Source organism: Carcharhinus amblyrhynchos, chromosome 5 (genome assembly GCF_965287045.1).
Source record: "Carcharhinus amblyrhynchos chromosome 5, sCarAmb.v2.hapA, whole genome shotgun sequence".
Taxonomy (NCBI): Eukaryota; Metazoa; Chordata; class Chondrichthyes; order Carcharhiniformes; family Carcharhinidae; genus Carcharhinus; species Carcharhinus amblyrhynchos.
The window spans coordinates 55596144-55623007 of record NC_137328.1 but is presented as its reverse complement, the minus strand read 5'-3'; the positions used below and the strand labels follow the sequence as shown (position 1 = coordinate 55623007).

Genomic DNA, 26864 nt, shown 5'->3' with positions numbered 1-26864 from the left:
TTTGATGAAGTCTGCATGAACTTTCATAAGGTTTTCGACATGGTGCAACATGGCAGATAGTCAGGAAAGCAAAAGTTGAGGGCTTCCAAAGGAAAGTGGCAAGTTGGATCTAAAACTGTCTTAATGACAGGAAACAATAGGTAATGATCAAGGTGTATTTTTCTGACTGGAAGACTGTTTCCACTGTGGATTATCTGGGCAGCACTGGGTGCCTTGCTTTTTGTGGTATATCTCAATGATTTAGACTTCGAAGTAGGGGGCATGATTGAGAAGTTTGCAGATGATACAAAAAAAGACTGTGTGGTTGATGTTGAGGAGGAAATTTTAAAAAGATATCAATGAACTGGTCAGTGGACAGGAAACGTCAAATCGAATTCAGTCCAGAGAAGTATGAGGTAATGAATTTGGGGAGGCCAACTTACCTAGCATCCAGCATGAAGAGACTTCAGCAGTCACAATGAGTTAAAATAAGATTTTAAAAATCTATCTATTGCAGCCTTGACTATATAAAAACACTTCCAATCATGAAAGCCCATTTAAGATTTTAAATCTCAAATGTTTAATCCCTTATTCAAAGCAAATAAACTTATTTTCATAAACCCAGATAAAATAGAAACAATCTTTTAATAACTTCCTTAAACTGTCAATCAAACTGTGAATTTAAAATTCCCATAGCTTGAGGAGCAGCCATGCATTTATAATGACAAAAAAAGCATCTGGGGGAATATCGACAAACAATTAATGGAACTACTAGAGCAGAGTATTTCAACTTTCAATGACATATGTAGCTTGGTTTGTTAAATTTTAAAGGGCTGGGGATTTAAAAAAGCTTCATGTCATGAAAATTCTACAGACCTAATTCACACTTCAAGAGCATTCATGTCTACTCTGAAATTGTGACTCCCACGTTGTGAGCTAAAGCCTTTACTACAGTGAAAATTGGCACTCTTTGAACTTAGCACTGAATTCAAATTGTCCTGCTGAGTTTATTTTTTTCCTGCATGCGTCCTGCCCCAACCCTTTCCTTCTACCACTGGAAATGGGATCTGTTGGAAATGGGGGCAGGACTTCCACATCCTGATCCTGTCCACCATTTTTATAAGTTTATGGAGTCTCCAAATGATTTGAGTAAAGGATAGAGATGTTTTGTTGCAATTGTATAGGACTTTGGTGATGCCACACCTAGAGTATCACATGAAGTTTTGGTGAGCTTATTTGAGGAAGGATGTCCTTGCTATAGAGGAAGTACAGCAAAGGTTTACCAGGCTGATTTCTGGGATGATAGATCTTCATATTAGGAGAGACTAAGTTGCTTTGGATTTATTCGCTCTAGAGTATAGAAGAGTGATAGGGGATCTCATAGAAACTTATAAAATTCTATAGGGTTAGACAGGGTAGATTCAGAAAGAATGTTCCCAATGGTGTGAGAGTCCAGAACTAGAGGTCATAGTTTGAGGATAAGGGATAAACCTTTTAGGACTGAGATGAGGAAAAATTTCTTCACTCACCGAGTGGTATATCTATGGAATTCACTACCACAGAAAGTAGTCGAGATCAAAATATTGTGTGATTTCAGAAGAAATTAGATATAGCTAAAGGGGTCAAAGGATAAGGGGAGAAGGGGGATCAGGATATTGAATTTGATAATCAGCCATAATCATAATGAAGGGCGGAGCAGGATCGAAAGGTCAAATGGCCAACTCCTTTCAATATTTCCATAACTGCAAAAACTAGGCTGTTGACTTTAAATTGCATGGTGCCAATGTGATATATTTAGCAATGGCAGCAGTTGTATTATAGAAAGCAGTAGATAGCAGTAGGCAGAAATGAGCAGTCACAATGGATAGAATGGGATCGTAGTTGTAATAATGGGGATGGAAATGACACCCAGGATTGACTGGCCTCACTGGGGCTGGAATTGATTACAGAGTCTATAGATTTCATATCACTGTATCATCCAGTGTGAAAGCTCAGATAGGAGGGCTGAATCAGAACTGAATTACAGGATTAAAAAAACGTATAAATGGCCCAAAATATGCTATAGCAACAGTTGCCAGTCCATCACTGTGGAACAGAAAGAATTCCACATGCACAATAACAGCTCTCATGATGGATCTATGCTGGGAATGCCTTGCAAGATGGGCCTTCAGAATCTTGTATGCTTCAATTTGGAGATCCTTTCTCATTCTACTAAATGTCCAGAGGATGTAGGTCTAATTTATTCAAGTCTATCATAAGGCTTTCATCTTATCCCAGGAACCAACCTAGTGAACTTTCGCTGCACTGTCTTCAATACAAATACATATTCCTTAAATATTGAGATCAAAACTTTACATGGTATTCCAAGTGTGCCGTAACCAAAGCTCTATACAACTGTAGCAAGACATCTTTAATCTTATATTCCAATCCCTTATAATAATGGTCAACCTTCCAAATTGTTTGATGTACTTGCATGCTAATTTTATATGTTGCTTTAACAATAAATATGTCTCTCTAAACATCAACATTTACAAGTTTCACATCTTGTAGAAAATATTCTGCTTTCAATTCTTCCAACGGAAATGAGTAACCTCACACTTCCCCAAATCTGTCACCTTATCATCCAGTCATTTAGTCTGTCTCTGTCGGTTTGCAGGCCTCTTGGTGTCCTCCCCACAATTTGCATTCCCACCTAGCTTTGTATCATCAGCAAATTTAGGCTTCCTCAGTTTTAGTCTGGGTTACTGATAGAGCAGAGTCCTTGCACCACATCACCAGCCACAGTCTGGAAACATGAAAATGCCCCATTTATCCTGACGTTTTACTTCCTATCCATTAACTAGTCCGCTTTCCATGCTAATTTATTACCTCCAACTTTATAATGCTTTATCTGGAGAATTAACATTTGTGTGGCTTATCAAATGTCTTTTGGAAATTAAATAGTGGCATTTGTAGCCATAAGCCAGACTTTCTCTCTTTCTGAACTATTATTTTAAAATAGAAGATAGAATAAATTACTTAACACTTAAGGATTGTTTAAGTTAATTCAGATGATATTTTTGGAAGAATAAGCACATCCTCTCAATCTTACTTTCTGACTTGAATTGCTTTTCGGAGGTTTCCAGATTCAAACTGTGAATTGAATCTGAGCGTTTCTCCATCTTCAGGTATTGGATAGCTAAATGAGAGAAGGATATAAAAAAGCATTGAGTACATACATTGGGCAACATCATAGATGACACATTAGGTTATGGAATAAAAATGAGCAAATTCTATTTAACTCACCTGAGAAAATCAAGATCATATACAATTTTGTCAATAATGTCATTTGCATGGATCAGCCTCTCAATATCTTGGAATATTTTTGTTCTGTAAAAAACAATGTTCCATTACGTATAAATGTAAGGAAGAATGTTGTAATAGCTTTTTTTTTTCAAAATAGTATGGCGCTCACATTAAACTAGCTATTCAAGTTTATAATAAAAATCCAGAGAAAGTATTACAAACAGTATCTGCCAAAAAAAAGACAATTCACCAGTCTAATTTACTGACTTGAGTTGCAGTGCAAATGTTACTTTTTAAAGACTACAACCCTGCCCCCTAGTTTATATAAATAATGAAACCAGCTGATAATTAAATTTAAAAATACTCAACATGTATAAAAAATGAATATCTTTTTTGTGGATTCTGCAATTTTATGCCATGTCATTTTTATAGATGTCTCAAACCTTGCCACTTATTTAAACATAACTGAACATTGTAACAACTAAATTTACCACATCTAATGCAGTGAAGATTGTTCTTCCTAACTAATGCAAAATTATAACACAGCATAGTTACTCTAATTTTTCCCCCAGTGGACTGTTGAATTTTAGTGCATTATAATATCACAAGTCATCTTTTAAAATGGAATATTTATTTATAAAGGATCAAAATACTTCCCACTCTTCCAGCTTAATGCTAAAATACATATCAGATGAGCCCCAAAAAATCCAGTAATGTGTTATTTTATGTGTAAATTGTTAAACTTTGAAACTACTTTTTTAAAAAAACTTTTCTTACAGTCAAAAGGCTTATGAAATCCAAATTTTGCATTACTGAATCACAACTTTGCTTTTCATCTTTTGCAATTTTCTTAATTCAGGTCATGACTTTATCTTACATTGAAATTTCTCTTTTCTTTTGTGTTAGCATATCATCTTCATACTCACCTTTGTACACCGTAGGGTCTTTCTATGAGATGTTCCTTGAATGGAGGTGGAATATGTCCAAAATAATCAGGATATGCTACTTCACTGTATTCAGGAACAGATTTAGTCTTTTTAACAATTTCGACATAAAGGTCACAGTCATGAAGTGGTTGCAAGGCCCCTGGCTCCGGTAACTCAGAAATTCCTGGCTCTTCAGAACTTACAGAGGACTCATCCTCTGCATCAGTGTCAATGCCAGAACAGCACAATTGACCTAGCTGGGTACCAACCTGTTGCCATGATGGAGGCTGACCAAATGATGAAACAAATAAAGATTTTCCACAACCAGAGAGCTGTTGACAGGTTTTGCTGCATGTTTCCCCGAGTGTCAAAAAGCTGGGCTTATTCTCAGTTCCACTCACACACCTTGCGTTCCAACACTTTACATCATCAGGAGCATTATTACAATGCAAGGACATATCATCCAAGCCTTTAGCAATTTCATTGTTCAAACACTGTGTAGAAGTATGTCCATTTTGTTTAGAATACCATGTGTTTACACTATTTCTATTCTGCTGTTTGTTCTGCAGATCTATAAGTATTGGCAGTTTATGGTCCTGTGCAGCTCCTTGATAAACATTAGGGAGAATTTGTTGGCTTTCTGGAGTATTGCTTTCAGTAACTTGTATCACTTTTCTTTTTGATGGTTGCTCTTCTCCTGCTGTAGGCACAATAATGGGTCCTGGCCGCTGAACGTCAGACATTGACGCACTAGCAAGGTTTTCTTCAGAGTGATTGCATGCCTAGAACAAAAGTTGAAAATAAATGTTGTGGTTACTCAGTTGAACAGGTTTATTTATATAAAGTAACTGACCGGACTAGGCCTATGTTTGATACTTCCATAAATATATGCACAGATTACAAAGAATTAACAGCTGTATGTCAAGGGAACGATTCTCCTTCACATCTAGCACTAAAGGAAAATCAGCCTCAGTGGCTTTAGAGGTAGTTAGCAAACTCTTTCAAAATGTATTTTTGTTCATTTAGGAATTTAACCTAGTCAATCAGGTCTTTTGTATCCACACTTGCTAACTTTCTCATCTTCCCTCTTCTGTTGAAGACATTGAGCCCATGAGTTTTGTCTGCCCTTTGCTGTTTTATCCAACTGGTCATTATTCATATATGAATTTCAAAGTGAGGTCAGCAGGCTGGTTTCCCCATTCAATTCCTTCTTGCTCAATGTCCACAGATGTGATATAAAAACAGAAGACGTTGGAAATACTCAGCAGATCAAGCATCTTTGGGAATTGAAAATTACTCTTTCCTTTCTCCTATTTCTTATGGTCTTCCAGAAATGTTGGATCAGCCATGACCTCATTGAATGTCGGAACAGGCTTGAGAGGCCGAACAGCCTATTTCTGCTCCTATTGCTTATTTTAGATCATCAACCTTTCATCAGAATTGGTCAAATTAGAGATACGCAAACAAAGGCATGGAAAGGGGGAAAAAAGAATGAAATAGCATTAGATAAGGTCTGTGATAGAGTGGCAGGCAGAAGAAATTAAACAGCAAAACAGATAATGGTGCAATGTGAAACGAAAAGGCAAAGGGACAACTAAATAAATAAAAGATTGTTCCTCGGGGAGTGTTAATGTGAAAAAACAAAATTACCACCAATAGCCGCCATTAAAAAATGCAAGGACAGTGATTATGATCTGAAATTGTTGAACTCAATGTTGAGTCTGGAAGGCTATAAAGTATCAAATTAAAAAATGAGCTGCTGCTCCTTCAACTTGCATGGAGCTTTCCTGGAACCATATGGGAAACCAAGGATGTCAAGGTCAGAATGGGATAGGGAATTAAAATGATAAGCTATCAGAGGTTCAGAGTTACGATTGTGAACTGAAGGGAGATGTTCTGAAAAGTAGTTCCCCAAATGGTGCTGTGTCTCCCCAGTGTAGAAGAGGCTGCATCATGAATAGCAAATTCAATATACTAAATTGAAAATAGTACAAGTAAATCACATGGACAGTTTCTGAGGCAATGCAGAATGAAGGTGGAAAACAGCACGCATTGCATTTGCTGCACTTGCTTGAGAAAGTGCCATGAAATGGAGGATCTGGTTGGGAATGATTTGAGGAATCACAGGATGTCACAGAGAGAACAGACATTTTTGAATACTGTGTCTGGTGGTGGCATCACACAAAGTGACAGAAATGGCTGAGAAGTGAAGGCTGGTGGGATGGAAGGTTCTGGGAAACCTTGGTTCTGGAATGATATGGAAGGGGTGATACTAGAATGAGAGAAAATGGGAAAGAATGGTCAAGAGCCTTGCTGAGCACAGTGGTGGGGAAACCTCAGTTGAGGATAAAAAGATGTATTGTAAGCACTGGTGTGGAAGGTGATACTGTCAGAACAAATGAAGAACAGATGTTCCAAAATGATTCTGTTATTCACAACTGCACCTCCTCTAGATTCAGCTTTGTATCTTTACGTGGCCCATTCTCATCCCTTTTTGTGTCGTATCATTATTTTGTAATTTAATCTTTCCTACCTTCCACCTCACTACAGACCTTCCTTTTTGTTCTCTTTTCCCCTCTCCACGTTTCTGCTTGAAACCTTTCACATCTGTAAGGGTAAGGCAGTTGACATGGTGTATATGGATTTTAGCAAAGCGTTTGATAAGGTTCCCCATGGTAAGCTACTGCAGAAAATGCAGATGCATGGGATTGAGGGTGATTTAGCAGTTTGGATCACGAATTGGCTAGCTGATAGAAGACAGAGGGTGGTGGTTGATGGGAAATATTCAACCTGGAGTTCAGTTACAAGTGGTGTATCTCAAGGATCTGTTTTGAGGCATCTGCTGTTTGTCATTTTTATGAATGATCTGGATGAGGGTGTGGAAGGATGGGTTAGTAAATTTGCTGACGACACCAAAGTCAGAGGAGTTGTAGACAGTGAGGATGGATGTTACAATTTGCAGAGGGACATAGATAAGCTGCAGAGCTGGGCTGACAGGTGGCAAATGGAGTTTAATGCGGAAAAGTGTGAGGTGATTCACTTTGGTAAGAGTAACAGGAGTACAGAATATAGGGCTAATGGAAGGACTCTTAATAGCGTCGACGAACAGAGAGATCTCAGTGTACACGTGCATAGATCCCTGAAAGTTGGCACCCAGGTTGATAAGGTTGTTAAGAAGGCGTACGGTGTGTTAGCTTTTATTGGTAGAGGGATTGAATTTTGGAGCCGTGAGGTCATGTTGCAACTGTACAAAACTCTGGTGCGGCCACACTTGGAGTATTGCGTGCAGTTCTGGTCGCCGCACAATAAGAAAGATGTGGAGACGTTGGAAAGGGTGCAGAGGAGGTTTACCAGGATATTGCCTGGTATAGTGGGAAGGTCTTATGAGGAAAGGCTGAGGGACTTGAGGTTATTTTCATTAGACAGAAGAAGGTTAAGAAGTGACCTAATTGAGGCATACAAGATGATCAGAGGGTTAGATAGGGTGGACAGTGAGAGCCTTTTTCCTCGGATGGTGGTGGCTAACACGAGGGGACATAGCTTTAAACTAAGGGGTGGTAATTATAGGACGGATGTCAGAGGTACGTTCTTTATTCAGTGGGTAGTAAAGGCATGGAATGCCCTGCCTGCAGTAGTTGTGGACTCGCCAACTTTAAGGACGTTCAAATGGTCAGTGGATAGGCATATGGATAACATTGGAATAGTTTAGGTTAGAGGGTCATTAGATTGGTTCCACTGGTCGGCGCAACATCGAGGGCTGAAGGGCCTGTTCTGCGCAGTCATGTTCTATGTAACGTTTCCTAGTTTTTGATAAAAGGACATTTACCTGAAACGTTAAATCCTTTTCTCTCCCCACAGAGCTGCCTGATCTCCTGAGTATCACACCATTTTTGTTTTTATTTCAAATTTTCAGAATCAGCAATATTTTGCTTTCTGACTTGTATTTGAATATGGGTTGCTAGATTCCAGTCAAAAATGGCAACCATGGACAATTTTTCAAGGAACACAAGAGGCTCATTATTACTCTAAATCAGCCACCTCTGCAGAGACCAAGGGCAAAGCTAGGTCCACGAAAGTCTGGAGTGGCTCAGTTTTTCATGGAGTAAATGCACTCAGTCATTGCAAGGGAATCAATCATTGTTTTATTTCTGTAACATTTAAGTATTTAGATGTGCACTTGTGATGCTAAGACATAAAGGCTATGGGCCAGATGCTAGAAATGGGATTAGGACAGTTAGGTGGTTGTTTTTGATCAGCACAGACATAATGGGCTGAAGGGTCTTTTTTGTGTTCTAAGTCTTTATGACTCAATGATTCTATATTCTCCAAATAAAATTAAAAGTGCTTATTTCAAAATATGGAGAGTATAGAGGCGAACTGTTGCAAGATATAAGGCCAGCATACAAATTGATAGACAGCAGGTAACATTTTATCTCAAACACTGGTCAAATAAGTTTGAGTTAGATGTAAAATTTCCCTATAGTGCTACAGATCTCTCAATAACAATTTATTTTTCCAAATGACACCAGACCAATATATACATTGGTACAAGGCAGCAAGCATGCCAAAAACTGCTACCAACTCAAGAATGGAACAAAATAAAACTTTTACTGCATTGGTAGTCTTATAGCTCAATTTTAGGCACATACTTACCAGAATGAATTATGAATAACCAACAGTAGATTAACAATCATTAATGGCTCATTGACACTTGATATTATTTTTGACAAGCTTCTTATTTTCTTCTCTTCTGCTTTCCTCCCATTTCAGCCACACATTTTGCTGATGAAGTTGGTAACCAAAATTCACCAAGGCCTCCAAAAAATGTCACCTATGGTTGGTTGCTAGGAGATTATCAGATATTACACAGGGTTTACTCTTTATTCAATTTGCAAGTATTGTGAAAATGTGATTGATTGTGTTTGGCACTGTGTGACTTTAAATTGTGCTATCAGCTCCATAGAATGCCAAAGTACACTCAACTAACACTGTTAGTTGTCAGCAAGATGATGCATCTGTTCAGTAAACAACATGGATCAACTTATGTTTGCTTCACTCCAACCAGAAACACATATAATTAATAACATCATTTTTTTGATGGAACAAATAAGTGTCCAAATTTCCCCAAAACTACCATGGGTATAAAAAGAAAACGATCGGCACAGTGAAGAGCAGGTGTGCAGAGAGAAAGCAGAGCTAGCCAGAAGCCTGAAGTCAGTCTAATTTAACACAATGGGCCAGACGTTCTGGCATCAGGGGTGGTGATGCACTGAAATAAGCTGCTGGTGCGCATCTTGACCCACCTGACTTCTACACAAGTACTGCAACTGCCTGAAAAGTTTAAATTTTTGATGGACTGATTTTTGCTGCCTCAGAGCCTTCGTCTTTTACGCTGACCTAAGTGTTGGAGACTTGAGTTTGATACACTCTACTTATCTGAATACTTACTTCATAATTCCCACACTGTTTAATCTCTGATGTAACTCAGAGAGTAACAGCATAAACCAACCCACCACTCTCCACAACTAACATGTCCCCAACACCTGGCCCAACTATTCACCCCTGACTTAACTGACTATCCACCACACCCCCCCATCTGCCCCCAAATCCCTGCTAGCCTAATGACACACTCCCCTCCCACGTGACCACCCATCTCTTCCAACCTGATTCAAACATCCACCCCCAAGCACCCATCCTACCCCACAAAGCCAAGCAAACCACCAACCACCCTTCTGACCCGATTATACACTCACTCACCCAAAAAAGATGTTGAAAGACTGAAGACCTTTAAAATACTCACCCAAATATGGCAGTCCATGTTGTGAAAAGGGGACACATCTACTGTGTTGCCCCTCTTTACCAGGGTCACTCCTGGATTGCTGTGCAAAACTTCTGTTGCTCCAGTCAGGATCAGAAGTATTTTTTTTTATTTGTGGGGAATGCCATTACTGACTGGCCAGTATTTATTGCCCATCCCTAGTTGACCAAGGACAATTGAGGGTCAACCACAGTGCTGGCAATGGAGTCACATGTAGGCCAGGCCAAGTAAGGATAGCAGATTTCCTTCCCTAAAGGACATTAGTAAGCCCTGACAAGTGATAATGGTTTTGTGGTCATCAACAGATTTTTAATTCCAGATATTTTTCATTGAATTCAAATTCCAACCCCTACTGTGGTGGGAGTTTCTGGATTAATAGTCTAGCGATAATACAACTAGGCCATTGCCTCTAAAAGGACAAGCATGCAGTGACCACCAGGAGACTAACCGGAAAATCTTGCCCATTGAATCAGCACTCTGAACTGTGCAAAATAGATTCTAATAGCTGCAAGTGCAGACTGAATAATACAGAAAATTCTTTGTAGCAGATGAGAAACCCTGTGGCAAAGAGGATAAGCGTGGTAGTGATTTACACATGCACTGGCATGGTCCGCAGTCCAGCAAGCTGGAGGTTGCAAAAAACTGCAGTAACCTGCTGATGTCCTGCTCTTTGGTTAGATCCAAAAGATTGACTTTTGACCTGCAGATGCTATGAGCTTGCTATGACCCGTAACTACTGTCTCACAATAGACCTAGATTTTGCACCAATTTCTTCAAGTATTGCTCCACTGAAATGCATCTGATTGGTGCATTTCTGTAGGTTAGGTGAATTGGCCATGCTAAATTCTCCCTCAGTGTACCCGAACAGGTGCTGGAATGTGGTGACTTGGGGATTTCCACAGTAACCTCATTGTAGTGTGAATGTAAGCCTATTTGTAACTAATAAATAAATGTAAACTTACTGATGTAACTAGCAATAAAGTACCCATGGGTAGGGAAGGCAAATATTACCAGCAAGAGGCAATTTGGTCCCTATGATACATTTAATCTTAGAATCATGAGCATCTCTAACTACTTTTTTATGGCTAACAGGTCAATCATGTTAAGTTTCATTAGCAGCTTAGACACTAGAAATGGGGTTGCCAATTTGTTCTAAAACGGTATTGTGCTCCGAATTGTGTCACCATTTCCCAAGGTCCCCACTGGTCTTTGGCAGAGTACCTGACATGATTATGAAAATTCTGTGGTTAAGACAGGAACAGGCTCTGATTCATTAGGGTCGCAGTATAAGTACTCTATATGATTTAACCAGCCATCTGTACTGTTCTTGTTAGGCACAGTGGCTTAACTTCAGTCCTTAGAGGTGCATAAGCGGGCTGCAAGCTGGACAATCAGTTCCACATACTAATAAACCCAGTGGGAAGGGACACAGGGTAGCACTGGATTAAAATCATAAATTTCAAAGCAATAGAACCAGTAGTGTTATGATGGCCATGAAGGACCATCAGTAGATCTCACCGTGGGCTTTGAGGAGTACCAGCTTCCTTACTGAGTGAGTGGAGGCTCATCCAATGAGAAGCAGTCAGTGGGGTTTTTCAAACCTGTTGCTCAATCTACACCATTGTTGTAGGTCTCGAGGTGTAGACTGTTGCTGTAAGTCGCAGGCACAGCCCTTTTCTTTGCTGCACAATAAAGCATATTTGGTGACGGAAAACTTATGTTTGCTTAAATTACTACAAGTAGTAAATTAATTGTTTAAATCAAGATTGAGACTTGTTTAATCTCATAATTATTAGCTGTTGTTAGCAACTGACTTACTACTGAAAGTTATCTTTCTTTTAAGAGGTGAGGTGAGTGTGACATTAAGGCCGCATTTGACCGAGTGTGGCATCAAGGAGCCTGAGCTTTTTGGGGGCAAACTCTCCACTGGTTGGAGTCATTAAAGCAAATTACTGCAGATGCTGGAATCTGAAACCAAAAGAGAAAATGCTGGAAAATTTCAGCAGGTCTGGCACCATCTGTAAGGAGAGAAAAGAGCTGACATTTTGAGTCCAGATGACCCTTTGTCAAGTCCCTGGAGTCATACGTGGTATATAGGAAGATGATTGTGGCTGTGAAGGGTCAGTCATCTCATCTCCATGATATCTCTGCAGGAGTCCCTCAGGGGAGTGTCCTAGGCCCAACAATCTTCAGCTGCTTCACTAATGACCTTCCCTCCACCATAACGCCAGAAGTGGGGATGTTCGCCAATGATTGCACAATGTTCAGCACCATTTGCGACTCCTCAGATACTGAAGCAGTCCATGTTCAAATGCAATAAGATCTGGACAATACCCACGCTGGGGTTGACAAGTGGCAAATAACATTCGTACCACAAAAATGCCAGGCAACAACCATTATCAGTAAGAGACACTCTAACCACCGCCCTTAATATTCAATGGTGTAACCATCACTGAATTCCCCTTGGGGTTACCCTTGACTAGAAACTCAAGCGGACTCACCACATAAACAGTGGCTACAAAGCAGGTTAGAAGCTAGGAATACTGCAGTGAGTAACTCACCTCCTGATTCCCCAGAGCCTATCCATCATCTACAAAGGCACAAGTCGGCATAGGGCGGGGCAGCATGGTATCACAGTGGTTAGCACTGCCGCTTCACAACGCCAGGGACCCGGGTTCGATTCCTGGCTTGGGTCACTGTCTGTGTGGAGTTTGCACATTCTCCTGTGTCAGTGTGGGTTTCCTCCGGGTGGTCCAATTTCCTCCCGCATTCTAAAAGCTATGCTGGTTCCTTCACAGTCGCTGGGTCAAAAGCCTGGAATTCCCTCCCTAACGGCATTGTGGGTCAACCCACAGAACACGGACTGCAGTGATTCAAGGCAGCAGCTCACCAGCACCTTCTCAAGGGCAACTAGGAATAGGCAATAAATATTGGCCAGCCAGCAACGCCCATATCCCATGAATGAATATCTGCCATAGTTTGCAAATAGCATTATTTTGATTTCCACTTCAACATCACAATTAGCTGATAGATGGGCCAATGTGAAATTATAGAATAAAATGCATTTGCTAAAGTCACCTGGAGTGATAATGGCTACACACTTATGGAAGAGAAATTACCTATGTAACAGATCTATGGAGGTGAATGCTCCGAGACCTCTCTCACTTTGCTGTCATAATTCTGCTGAAGTTCAACAGAAACCCCTGTTTACATTGGAGTTACAGTAGTTAAACAGAAGCTATGGGGAAATTCATCTTCTGTGGTTCAAATAATGAACAAACCATTTCAATTTTAAATTTAAGATTTCCCTCATATTGATTATTATTGCTCTAGTCATGCAATTGTCAGCCTAGATCTTTGCTACAAACTTAAATTGGCAGACTATGAGCAATTGCATCCAAATAGCATTTACAAGGCTTTGCAATTATTTAATAACCACTATAATGAGTAAAATTAGATGTAAGATTTATTTAAATTATCAGAAGTTTAATTCTTCAATGTGGGCAGAAATTGAGGAGAAACATAACTAAGCAATAAATGAAGCAAGAAAGGATCGAGTGGATGAGTGTGCAATTTTCCAAGGACTTTTGCTCATTTCAATCTCATTAAGTAAGCTAAACTGTGGTTTATTTTATGAGAAAATGAAAGATACATTTAGATCAAAAATGTACTATTGGTCACTTTATTCAGGTTTTAGTTTTTGTTATTTCTAAGTCTTTTGTTCATGGAAGCTGTTTTGAAGTTAAGCGAGTAGGAGAAAAAAAAGTGAAAAAAAATTCCCTCACGCAGTTTACCATAAATGTCACTGAAGTGAGACACTTCACATCTGCGATCACAACCTCAAACCAAGTTAATAAGAATGCCAAGCAAAAACCTGAACCTGCTCATATTACATTAGTCAACACCTCCCCACGCTGTCCAAAAATTTGTAGACCAAAGTGTTATGCAGTCACACTTATCATGATGACTGCAATTCCCAATTTATAGATTTTGTGTGTCTTAAAACAATCATCCAGTGCAATACTATTTTCAAAGATATAAATCGTGAATTATTCTTACTTCATTAGTTCACCTCAAATCTGAAAAGTTTCCTGTAACCACAGTTGCTTGGAAATCTTGAGAAAAATATATTGCTCTATTGCTCATTTAATCACATTTCTCATTTTAGTTTCAGAAGTCAAGTCTTGTATCCATGATTGGAGTGCAGTTGGAGCGAAACTAAACTGATCGTCAGCGAGCAGGTGGTTGGTGAGTAAGTACTATTTGATAGGATTGTAGATGACTCCTTCCATCATTTTGGTAATGACTGGGAGTAGGCTACTAAGACAGTAACTGTCTGGATTGGATTTTCCCTACCTTTTGTAAACAAGACACATCAAGGCAATTTTCCACATTGTCAGGTAGATGCCAATGTTGGAATGAACTGGAACAGTTAGCTACGAATGTGTCATATCAAAGCATAATGCTTAGTTATGTCCATGGATTTGGAAATAATTGCAATTGACAAGCCAAATGTTGTCAATTTTTAGTTGTTTTTATTTTGTTGAGGGTTTTACATTGCCATCCTAAGCCCCAAATCTCATTCAGCAGATAGGAACTCCAAAATGCTGGCAGCCAGATCTGGTAGCGAATCTGGTTTGCAGAGGTTGCTACCAGTTGAATGAGAAATATATTTCAGAAATCAGAAATACAAATACTTCACTAGCATCAATATCAAGTTGTTTTTATATACACGATTCAAGCACAATTGGCCCAAGGTCTTAAGATGTGATTTTCATGCCAACTTAAAACATAGAACTGCCCTGGTTTACTTAACACAAGAGCTCAGGAAATCTGCTAAATGGAAACATTTTGAGACCTATTTTCAGATATTTCTGGCAATTTTACCTCCAGTTTATACGACATCTGTGTGAGGCACACATTTCAAGAGTCAAGACATTGAAGTTGATCTCATTCAATGGATATTAAAGCAGCTTAAAAAGGTTATATGCTAACACAAACCAGGTGCACAAATATGCCTGCTGACTCAAACATTCTACTGTACTGCAATCATCCCTGCTCATTTTTCATGTCTCTGCCACCTCACTTGATGCAGAACATACAACTTCACTGTATTGGTACAGAACTTGCCTCTGACAGCTCCAAAGGGGGGGAGGGGGAACATAAAGGTTAATTTCTGCGATACTGTACAGATTTGAAGTGCTTAGTTTGGAATTGTAGAATATGGAATTTCTTTTTACCTGGAAGTCTTCTGTGAGTTCTGGGAAAAATTGTTTGTATACTTCCAATTCTTCTATTGGTCGCCCCAATTCATGAACTGGCTTTAACTTGTTAATATCAGTTTCAATATCATCATTCTGCAGAAACGAAAACTTTATTTTAGAAAAGTTTTATTTCTTACTATCCAACATTGAAAATGTTTCTATCATCAAACAGTGATACAGTGCCAATTTTACATTCAGCTCCAACTCCCTCCCATGCATTTTAGTATACATTCTGCTTATGGCGTCTGGAAACTTTTTGCAAGCTCTCAATGATGCCTGATATCATTGTGTTAGGCCATAAGACATAGGAGTAGAATTGGGCCATCAAGTTTGCTCCACCATTCAATTTTAGCTGATAAGTTTCTCAACCCCATTCTTTCGCCTTTTCCCCGTAACCTTTGACCCTTTTACCAATCAAGAACCTTTCTATCTCTGTCTTAAATATACTTGGTTAAAGTCCAACAGGTTTATTTGGTACAAAAGCCACTAGCTTTCGGGCCTCTGACCTTTCATCAGGTGAGTGGAGAGTTAATGGCTTTTGCTACCAAATAAACCTGTTGAACTTTAACCTGGTGTTGTGAGGGTTCTTAGTGTGTTTACCCCAGTCCAATGCCGGCATCTCCACATTAAACATACTCAACAATCTGGCCTCCACAGCCTCCTGTGACAATGAATTCCATAAATTCACCTTCTTCTGGCTGAAGAAATTCCTCCTCATCTTGGTTTTAAAGGGTCCTCCCTTTATTCTGTGGTTGCGCCCTCAGATCCTAGTCTCACTTACCAATGAAAATACCTTCCCCAAGTCCACTCTATTTAGGCTTTTCAATATTTTGTAATTTTCAAATGAGATCTCCCCTCATCCTCCTCAACTCCATCGAGGAGGAATCCAGAGTCCTCAAATGCTACTCATATGTCAAGCTCTTCATTCCAGGGATCATTCTTGCGAACCTCCTCTGGATCCTGTCCAGGGCCAGCACATCCTTCCTTAGATATGGCACCCAAAATTGCTCACAATACTCCAGATGTAGTGTGACCAGCGCCTTATAAAGCCTCAGCAGTACATCTCTGATTTTGTATTCCAGTCCTCTTGAAGCAAATGCTAACATTGCATATGCCTTCCTAACGACAAACTCAATTTTCAAGTCAAGGTTAAGAAAACCCTGGACTATGACTCCCAAGTCTCTTTTCACTTCCAATTTCTGAATTTTCTTCCCATTTAGAAAATAGTCTACGCCTCTATTCTTCCAACCAAAGTGCATAACCTCACACTTCCCCACACTGTTTTCCATCCACCACTTCTTTGCCCACGCTCCTCACCTGTCCAAGTCCTTCTGCAGCTTTCCCGTCTGTTCAATATTACTTGTCCCTCCATTGATCTTTGTATCATCTGCAAACTTAGCCACAATGCTCTCAGTTCCTTCATCTAGATCACTGATGTATAAGTGAAAAGTTGTGGTCCCAACACTGACTTTGCTTTATCATAGTAGTGGAACTCCACTAGTCACCGGCTACCATCCTGAAAAGGACCCCTTAATTCCCACTCTTTGCCTTTTGCCAGTCAGTGAATCCATTATCCATGTGTTGGTGAAGTGTAATGGAAGTGGAGGGACCAGAGCGGCTGGATCATGATCCAGATTTTGGTTCAGCACCAACTACTGGCAGCACAACCCAGCACCGTCTGCTTCATTGTGTTCAGCACCTGCATACAGAGATTGAAAGGTCACCTCTACAGAACGGGAGTTACTCCTTACCTTATAAACCTAGACCCAGTGTATACAAGAATTATTTTCCAGCCAACATCAGTAGAAACAGGATATTAGCAGTGGAACAGATATCAATGAATCCTTTGGCCGGCTTGTTACTTGGAGTGGAGTGGAAACTATGAGATTTATCGAGTACTGCAGAGAAAGATAATGCAATCTGGGCAGCACTTTGTCAGGCTACAGGCCCCAACAGGGCTAGCCAGCTAATTGAGGTGGCCAGCAATTGGGAGGCTCAGTATAGGGCCACTATGCATGCACCGATCAGATTGGCACATGCGCAGTGGCCCTCTCAGCGTGATTTCAGCCTCTTCAGCAGGAATAGGCCTGCCTCCTGAAATTTAATGATATTCATACTGGTGGCTTCTGCAGTGCAAAGGATGGGGGATTCTTCTCAGAACGCTCATTGAAAAAACCAGCATGAATTATGCCAGTTTTCATGCAAATTCAACACTTGAAATATTTTTGGTAGAATTCTACCCTTAACGCAGGCTTAAAAACTCACCTATCAAGTAAGATTGTGCAGCACAGTGGCAACAGAAAATTTTACATTGTATCCACAATAAATTTCCAAATGGACAATAAAACTTGAATTGAATTGAAATGCTTTTTTGTTAACATGTACTGAGTAGTTAAAATCAGATGTTTCATAACTTGCATAGCACAACTTTTCAAATTTTACAAGCAGTGCTTAAGGCAATTGATTAGAATAATCCAAGGAAACAAAATGTTTCATTAGAATGCAGGTCAATAGTTTATTCCAGAATTCCCTGATCAGAACCACCAAATCATCCCTTACAATGTCAATTCATACAAAAACACTTTTTACATTAAAAACAAAGTTATCAAGAATTGTAGAAATAATAAATTGGAGTATTAAAGTTTTTTAAATAATATTTAAAGATTTAGCTTTATCATAGTAGTTCACTTGAAGGCATTCAATCCAGTAAACCCATTCCAGTCCTGATTTGGCCACACAAGAAATGGAAAGGGATATGATGCAATAACCTGTGTATATTGTGAAACGTTTATAGTTGCCAGAAGTGAGAAATACTGAACTAGATACTTCCATAATAGATGCCTGTTGATTAAAGTGCCAGACAGAGGCAGTCAGGTGTTCAGGGACCTAGCAACTCTAAAAGACAGAATGTGCGAAGGGCAGGGAGACTGGTTGAAGTGATCAGAACAATGCAGCATCATAGGAGTATCGTAATATTCAGGGATAATGACTAATCAATCAGAATTGAAGGTGAGGAAGACTGGATTTAAGGAACCAACAGCTACATATCCTATATATACATAAAGGCAATAAGTTTTCTAAATAATGGTGAAATGAGGAATACTGACGATAACTGTTAATTACAATATTACAAGAATCAGATACATTGTTAACCCGAAATGATGCAAATGAATATCGTATAAATTGCAAGATATGTGGCACTTAAGAAAGATAAAGATGTCTGGTGTGAAAGAAAATCCATAAAAATTAGGTAGCCATACTGCAGGGGAAGTTATGGTATGAATTCTTCAAATACTCTTAACTCTTCATGCTCTAATTATCATCTAAAGATTTTCTATTCATTACTTTTAAATAAAATATATTAATTCCATCTCTTAATTCCTTTTTGTCTCCTTCTTCCTGTTTTACAACCTTAAAGCACTTGCATTTCCTCTTGTACAGTTCTGGTGAATGGTGCACACCAAAAAGATCACAACCCCAAATTACTTTCACTGCTTACTTTTTTCCCCAAACCTGCTGCATCTTATAGGCAAATGTCTGATCCTTGGTGTCAATCCAAAAATTAGTGCAATTTGTAAACAAAATGAGTGCATCACCTTCTTGTTTTCATCTTTTTCTTCGTCTTCATTTTCATTGTCTGTTTCTAATTCATTGTCATCCATGTCATCACTTTCATCGACAACATCATCAACTAAAACAAGTTTAAAAGAATTTACAAACTCTAAACAATACAGAGGTTTGTTAAAAACTTTAATCAAGTACTTTGGCTATTTATAACCTTCAAATACTGAAAATGATAAAGGAGGGACTGCTAGTCAGTTAGCTCGCCACAATGAACATATCATTTTCAGAACTTTTTGAACTTCCTAACATTGCTAGTTCCTGCTAATAATTATAGCCATCATTATAGAATGATTTTTCAGTTGGTCCAATGATCGTTGTAAATAAACTTATTGTATTACTTCTGCTTTATTTTCTGGTTCTACTTTTTATCAAGGAACATGCTCCTTTTAGTTTCTAATATATTTAAACAATTTCATGGTAGGATTTCAAACTTCATCAAAGTTTTAAAATTATCTTTCACAACGCTCCCTGCAAAAAGATTACTTTTGTTGTTACACAGGATAACACACACAATAAAACTTACTACAATTACTTTATCATTGTTAACTACGACAAAACATTAAATTAAATCAAGTGATGTACTTATCACTCTTTGCTAATCAAACATGCTTGGAACATTTTGCAAGCAATCCACCAACATTTCTGAGCAATTCAACAGGAATAAAGGATTGCATTTTATCAGCAAACTGCACAAACAAATTATGCTTACAATATCATCATAATTCTTTAGTGAATCCTAACTGTTTGCAGCGAAGATGGATTGTGATGTGTATATCATTTATAGATATATGGCTCTCCCATTGCTACTGCATATCACTAGAGAGAAATGGCAGTGAAATGAATGTCATTAAAACATTAATTTTAAGCAGCTTCATCCCAGTTCCAAGAATGTTAGAAAAGAACTGCATTTTGAGGAGAAAGCTATGTTAATAATTGAAGGTACATTACTTCTTGTCTATTAGCATATTTAAGAACAAGATATATAATTGGAGATATACCCTGTCCAGCTTGTATATGACAATTTCATTCATGAAGCAGTTGACCTTTAGCATCTTCTGAAATGGCTTTACAAGCCATCAAGTTGTCAAAGAAATGGTTCAAGAACAAAGTTCACTATTATTTCTTTCTTACAATGCAATCAAGTGCTTCATTGGCTGTGTTGTGAAAAGCGCTATATAATTGCAAGCTTTTCTTTCTTTTCAGGAAAGCAAGGATAGACAAGTGAATGCAGTCTTGTCAATCTCACCCACATCTCAAGAAAAGAAAATGACACTGTAGTTACATAGTGAAGCTATTTGGAACTAGTGAACCATCAGTGCGTACAACATATTGATAATCAAATTTAATTAAAGGGAAGTTTTTTTTCCCCTCAAATTAATTACTCTAGTTGATCAAACTACAAGACATGACCACATTATATGATTTTGTCACAACAAAATACTGTGGATTCTGTAAGTCTGAAACAGAAACTAAAATTGCTGCAGGTACTTAACAAAGACAGTAGCTTCTGTGGAGCAAGAAACACATTTACGATCTGAATCATTAACACTTGTTTCTTTCTGCCCAAATGCTGTCAGAGCTGATTAGTTTTTCCAGCATTTTTGAAATAGAATTTTGTTGTTTTCAGTCCACTTATTGATTGATAGGAAGGCGAACTTTAAGTTCATGACAAACTTTAAGAAGGTAAGGATGGGATACAAGGGGAGATAATTTGCCATTTGAGAAACGTTAACCCCAACTGCATCACAGCAGATTTAACATGGTTGATTCTGCAAAATGGCACATTACCAGCCTCAACAGTGCTGCTATAGGGAGGCTAGAAAACTTTGTATGGAGGGGAAAACCAGAAGAGCATAAAAGCTATGGTGCTCTTAGCACAGCTATACAACAAGAGTGGCAAAGGCATAGAACTGGTATCTGTCTACCTGATCTCTTGGCCAGAAGTGAAATATCATAAATATATTTGATTTCATTTTGGAGCATTCTGGTTTTAACTTCATTCCTAAATATTAAGCAATTTCGATCCTGAGGGACAGCCTAAGAAGAGTATTATGAAATACTGATCTAACACTGGATTCTTCACCTTCATTCATCTCTGGTATTTAACAGCTCTACTCTTTCTTCAATTCCTCTATCATAATTATCTTAACAAAATACAAATTAAGATAATCAGTTAATTCTGCCTAAATTGTTATTGAATTGTGAATGCAAAGTGTTAGTCCTGCATATGTTTGAAACAGCAGCCTTCTTGTTCTTGAACTTTCTTTTTGGGTACTGTACAACAGACAAAAGGACTATCAGATTAACTTCAGTCAAGTTGGAATACAAACTTGTCTACACTGCCAGAGATCACAATCTGCATAGCAATGTCGACAGCTATCTAAAAAACAAAGTTAGGCCCCAACTGGAATACTGTGGCCAATTCAGGGCACCACAATTTTAGAAGATCTTGGAGAGGGTGCAGCAATTTATTAAAGTGATGAAAGACTTCAGTTTGAGAGACTGGAGAACCTGGATATTTTTCATTTTTGTAGCAGAAAAGGTTGAGGGAAGATTTGAAAGAAGTGTACAAAATCACGAAAAATAAGGAGAAACTGATTGCAGTGGCAGAAGGGTCAATAACTAGTGAACAGAGATTTAAGGGAAATGACAAAAGAAGCAGAGGCAACAAGCGGAAAAACAAAACTTAGTAATCTGTTATGTGCCACTGGCAAGGCTGATGAAAGCAGATTCAGAATAGATTTTAGAAGAAAATGGGATAAGTGCTTGAAGGAGTAAATTTTTCATGGGAAAAGAGCAGGTAAGTGGGACTAACTTTTTCCAGGAGTTGGCACAAACAAAGGGACAAACATTACCTCCTTGTGCCGAGTCATTCTGTGACTTCATATAATAATTACAGGACCAGTAATCATGACCACAACAAGGTCATCAGACATTACTGAATCAAAATTCAATAAATTAGCCCCAAGGTTATTCAATTTAACACTCATTTCCCAATATAAGACTCATTTCTGTGGAAGACAACATTATGAGACAACGGTTAACAGATATATGGAAGCACACACATTTACCAGAAAGTGATCTGTTTATCAGAGATTAATTTTGTTCCAGAATTGCACAAAAAGAAATGTACTTTCATACACCTCTCCTATTCCTAACCCTATGGCTAAAGATGGATGTGATCAAATCTAATGCCAGTGGCAGAGAAAACTACTGCATCCTAATACTTAGGGTAATTATCCTAATGTTATTTATCCAGAGTGAAACAAATGCTCATCCTACCTATCTGAGTGGAAGGAATGCAGCTTTGGCAAAGTGAAGCTGTTCTCACTAACACATTCTCAATGTGCACTTTGCATATGTGTTCATTTACTAATAAACCATTTATTCAATTTAATTTTTATACTGGAGAAGGGAGTTGCAAGTTCTGAAAAATTACCTTCAGGAGCTAAATTATAGAGTTGAGCAACAGGACCACTTGTTGGGATTATTGGCAACTGGAAGTGGTAGACACTTTTAATGGTTGGAATGGGAAGACGATTTTTAGGGAAACATTTTCTCATGATGAGACTAGAGATATTGACCAGAGGATCCAGAGTTCTGACTGAAAGGCAATCCTGAAAAATACAATTAAGAAAAATGTTATTCTACAGAATCTACAAGACAATTCTCTTCAAAGAATTACAGTACTGTATTAAGTTTATTTGTTCATCAAAGACGAAATCAAACACATCTTAAATATGCAAGTGAAACATATTAAATTTAAATAGCATTCAGTGCCTCTTGATGAAGGTGGAATGGAAAAGTACATCTTACGCTCTTGAATGCTTTCAAATGATGGCCTACCGTAACTTCATTTGTGGACATCAGGTGAAGAGAAAATTGAACGTTTTGCTGAGAATACCAATTTACCAGAAAATCTATTGGCACACAATGTGCAGGGCTATATATAAGAACAATTATTCAGGCCAGGAAACAAAGGGCTGTAAGCATCCACGAAAGCATATCCAAATTTGAGATCGTGCCTAGTTGCTGACTGCCGACACAAAATGCAAACTAACAACTAAAGCCTACCGTTCTTTGTTTCTGTGCTATTTATTTGTACATAGGATGTGAACGTCCCTGGTATGAGCAGCATTTGCTGCCATCCCTAACTCTTCATGAAAAGGTGATATGAGTTAACTCTTTGATTTACTGCAAACCATCTGTTGTATGTATACACAGAGTGCCATCATGGGGGTGTTCCAGATTTTTAACTCAGCAAGAGTGAAGGAACAGTGTTAGTTCCCAATGAGGATGGTGAGTGACTTTGGGAGTTGTAATAAGCCTGTTGCAAGTTTTTCTCAGAGGACAACTGTCACCAAGCCAGTCTTAAAAGTAACACTACGGCAATTTTCATTTGAAGCCTTCCTTGTGAAAGTGTTTATTCTTCTGCTTTTGGATAATAGGGATCTGATCAGAGTTCCTCTGTGGGCCCCAATAAAAGAACCCACACCCTTGCTAGGGAAAGATTCCAAAAGGAGTCAACTGCATTGCACATGAAGCTTACCTACCAGCTGCAAAAAAAACCTTTGATTTACCATGTATAATATGCACCATAACTTATCAATTTTTAGGGAAAAATACATTTTATACTTGGGAAATTATGGTAGATAGCTTTCAGAAGTTATCGCAGAACTTTCAGCTTCTGAGCTGTTCATGTAGCCACAGTGTTTTAAAATGCGCAGTGGCATAGTGGTTAGCACTGCTGTCTCATGGCGCCAGGGACCCGGGTTCAATTCTGGCCTTAGGTGACTTGGTTTGCATGTTCTCTTCATATCTGTGTAGTTTTCCTCTGGGTGCTCTGGTTTCCTCCCACTCTCCAAAGATGTGCTAGTTAGGTGGATTGACCATGTTAAATTGCCTCTTAGTGTTTCAAAAATGTATAGGTTAGGGGAATACGGAGAGGGCAGTTGGTAGGCCTGGATGCTCTTGCAGAGGGTTGGTGCAGACTTGATGGACAGATGGCCTTTTTCTGCACTGTAGGAATTTTATGGGTTTTATAAGGAACAAGAGGAATAGGCAATTTGGCCCCTTACACCCACTTTGCCATTCAATAATATCGGCTGTGATTTGGCAATCGTGCTAGCCATGGGCACAAATCCCACAATGGCCATTAAATCTCACCAGTTGCTGAAAATGGGTTCTGTGCCAGCCAGATTTCAGCTTCAGATCCTTCCCACTCCCCTCTGAAGATGCAATCATGTTCACGCCGAGGTGGGGTTCGAGCATATGTTAGCGTTCATTGTAAATATCATTAGCAGGCTTGACATTGATAGTTTAGTCCTCAACATACCTTCCTACTTAGCTGGCATGTCATGCTGGCGCAAAACTGGATCTCAAAAAAATGAAAAATAGTCCTGATGACCACTCCAGGGGTGCACAGGCTATGTATAGCCCCCAGGTGGTGAGGAACATAGCCAGGCAGTGCCTTCACACTCTAGTGTCAACTTGGCACAGTTCCAACCTGGCATTGCCAGGCCACTGCCTGGCCAAGTCCCTCTTCCCTGAGGGCTATACTTACAACCCCAGGAGAGACACACCCCCCCACCTCCTCCAAACAAAAAGACCACACCTAGGTGAGCCTGTTGTAAATGGTGCCAATGTGTCAGCATGCTGACAATTGACTATCCAGTGAGGGGGAAGTCCCGGAGAGACTGCTGCTAATGAAATGCTAATGTTAAAATTAGCTTTCTGCGGTTCCGAAGTGTGTTTCGCCTCACTCCACTGGTGAAAGGCTAGTAATATCAGAACTCAGAAACTCACTGGCACAAATCGCACTCTCTGGATTTTGAGCACATGCCACCATCCCCATAGACGGGAAGTGTGGGCTAAAAATCACCCCTGGCAGCATTGATTCTACTTACATAGAACACTATAGTACAAACAGGCCCTTCGGCCCACAAGTTGCACCGATCACATCTATACCTATCAAGCCATAGAGCTATCTATAACTTCCAATGCCATTAGATCCCATATACTCATCCAGAAGTCTTTTAAAAGACCCCAGCGAGTTCGCCTCTACCACCACCGACGGCAGCCGATTCCACTCACTCACCACCCTCTGAGTGAAAAACTTTCCCCTAACGTCTCCTCTGTACTTGCTTCCCAGCACCTTAAACCTGTGTCCTCTCGTAGCGACCATTTCAGCCCTGGGAAATAGCCTCTCATCTATTCCTCTCAACATTTTATAAACCTCTATCAGGTCGCCTCTCAACCTTCGTCTCTCCAGGGAGAAGAGACCTAGCTCCCTCAACCTATCTTCATAAGGCATGCCTCCCAATCCAGGCAACATCCTTGTAAATCTCCTCTGCACCCTCTCAATAGCTTCCACATCCTTCCTGTAGTGAGGCGACCAGAACTGCGCACAGTACTCCAACTGAGGTCTAACCTGGTCTAAGTAAATTAATAAAATCTGCTCTGAATTTCTGGAAAGTTATATATGTTTTCCTCTGTGAAGCCGGAACTAATGTAGTTGCCATTCGCTTGTTCTCCATTATAAATTCAGACTGTATCTGTCTGTAAGACCTGCAGTTGTCTTCAGTAATCTTTTTGTTGAACTGCTGAAGTCCATGTAGTGAAGGACGCCCACAGAGGTGTCAAGAAGAGAATTCCAGGAATTTGACTTAGCAATGCTGAAAGATCAGCGATATAATTCCACGTCAGGATGCTGAGTGACTTGAAGGGGAACTTCCAGATGGTGGTGTTCCAATGTGTCTGCCACCCTTGTTCTTCTAAATGTTAGCGCTCAGATTTGGAAGGTGCTGCCTAAGGAGCCTTGGTAAGCTTTTGCAGTGTATCTTGTAGATGGTGCACAGTGCTGACACTATGGGTCAGTGTTGGAGGGAATGAATGTTTATGGAAGGGGTGACAATCAATCTATTTTCTCTCAACCTTTCCACGACCCAAGTTAAATTTTACTGGATTACAATCACTACCACCGAAGTGCCCTCCCACGAATACTCCTTCGATGTGCCAACTTCATTCACTAAAACTAAGTATCAGATTGCCGTTGTTGTAATTTTATGATGCACTGATAATTTTGTTTACAACAGCCACATTTTTTCATAGCAAATTATAAATTGCTGTGCTCAACTGAAAAACAAAACAGGTTCAAAGGAGAAAATCATGCAAATGGCATGAATGTTTCCATTAGAGTGCATCTTTTTGCCTGACGAACAAAGGAAACAAAACTCACATGAGCAATTTCTCAAGATCTGTCCTATGTTCTTATTCAATGGAATTTTCCAGCTTATATTTGGACTAACACTGGAATTTTGCCAGAAGGGTTGGGAATAACGTGGACGAACCGCTCAGAAAAGGTTCAATGTAAAACAGCGTAGTGAATTAAAGGTACATGACCATAATTGGTATTACATTTTTTAGGCTTGTGCCAGATATTTTATTAACAATGGAAGTTGGCTTTCAGAAGGAATCACTTTCTTCTTATGAACCAGAATATAGTTTTACATGTACAAAGAGGGAAATTCCAATGGAAATGAAGTCAGACAGATGCAACAAGCAAGAAATCCACTGCACCAGGCTACTATCCAAGTGATGAAGGCTAAAAGCTACCCAACATCTTATAGTGTGTTTCAGCCCAGAACAGAAATCTTCATTAATATAATTAGTACACAAAATTGACAAGGATTCCCCAGTGTTCTATCAGATCGAGATAGGCGAAGAATAAATTCCATCAGGTCCAGACCATAAACAATAAGTTGAAAATTGGTAGAGTAGATTTCATTGGCAGAGCTTTTATAGGACAAATTTTATAGTACAGAAATAACAGTAAGATAATTAGTTGTGCTTTCTAACACTAACATTGTACTGCAATATAAACTAAATGCAGCATTTTATCTTTAAAGCCGCCACACTATCTTGATCAATTCTGAAGAACTGATAGCACACTGTCTGAGATAAGCCTCT

At 39.2% G+C, this 26864-nt stretch overlaps 1 protein-coding gene across 7 annotated transcripts in view; it reads right to left on the bottom strand.

Annotated features, from left to right (window-relative positions):
* The window catches only part of agtpbp1 (ATP/GTP binding carboxypeptidase 1), a 240091-nt gene that overhangs the window by 100744 nt on the left and 112483 nt on the right, over positions 1 to 26864 (bottom strand). For all 7 annotated transcript variants that reach the window (XM_080188828.1, XM_080188827.1, XM_080188829.1 and 4 more), the window contains 6 exons: positions 22336 to 22513; positions 18869 to 18963; positions 15249 to 15365; positions 4191 to 4972; positions 3265 to 3348; positions 3071 to 3157 (listed from right to left, as the gene is read on the bottom strand). In XM_080188828.1, coding sequence (XP_080044954.1) covers positions 3071 to 3157; positions 3265 to 3348; positions 4191 to 4972; positions 15249 to 15365; positions 18869 to 18963; positions 22336 to 22513 — 1343 coding nt within the window. The remainder of the gene's footprint in view (positions 1 to 3070; positions 3158 to 3264; positions 3349 to 4190; positions 4973 to 15248; positions 15366 to 18868; positions 18964 to 22335; positions 22514 to 26864) is intronic.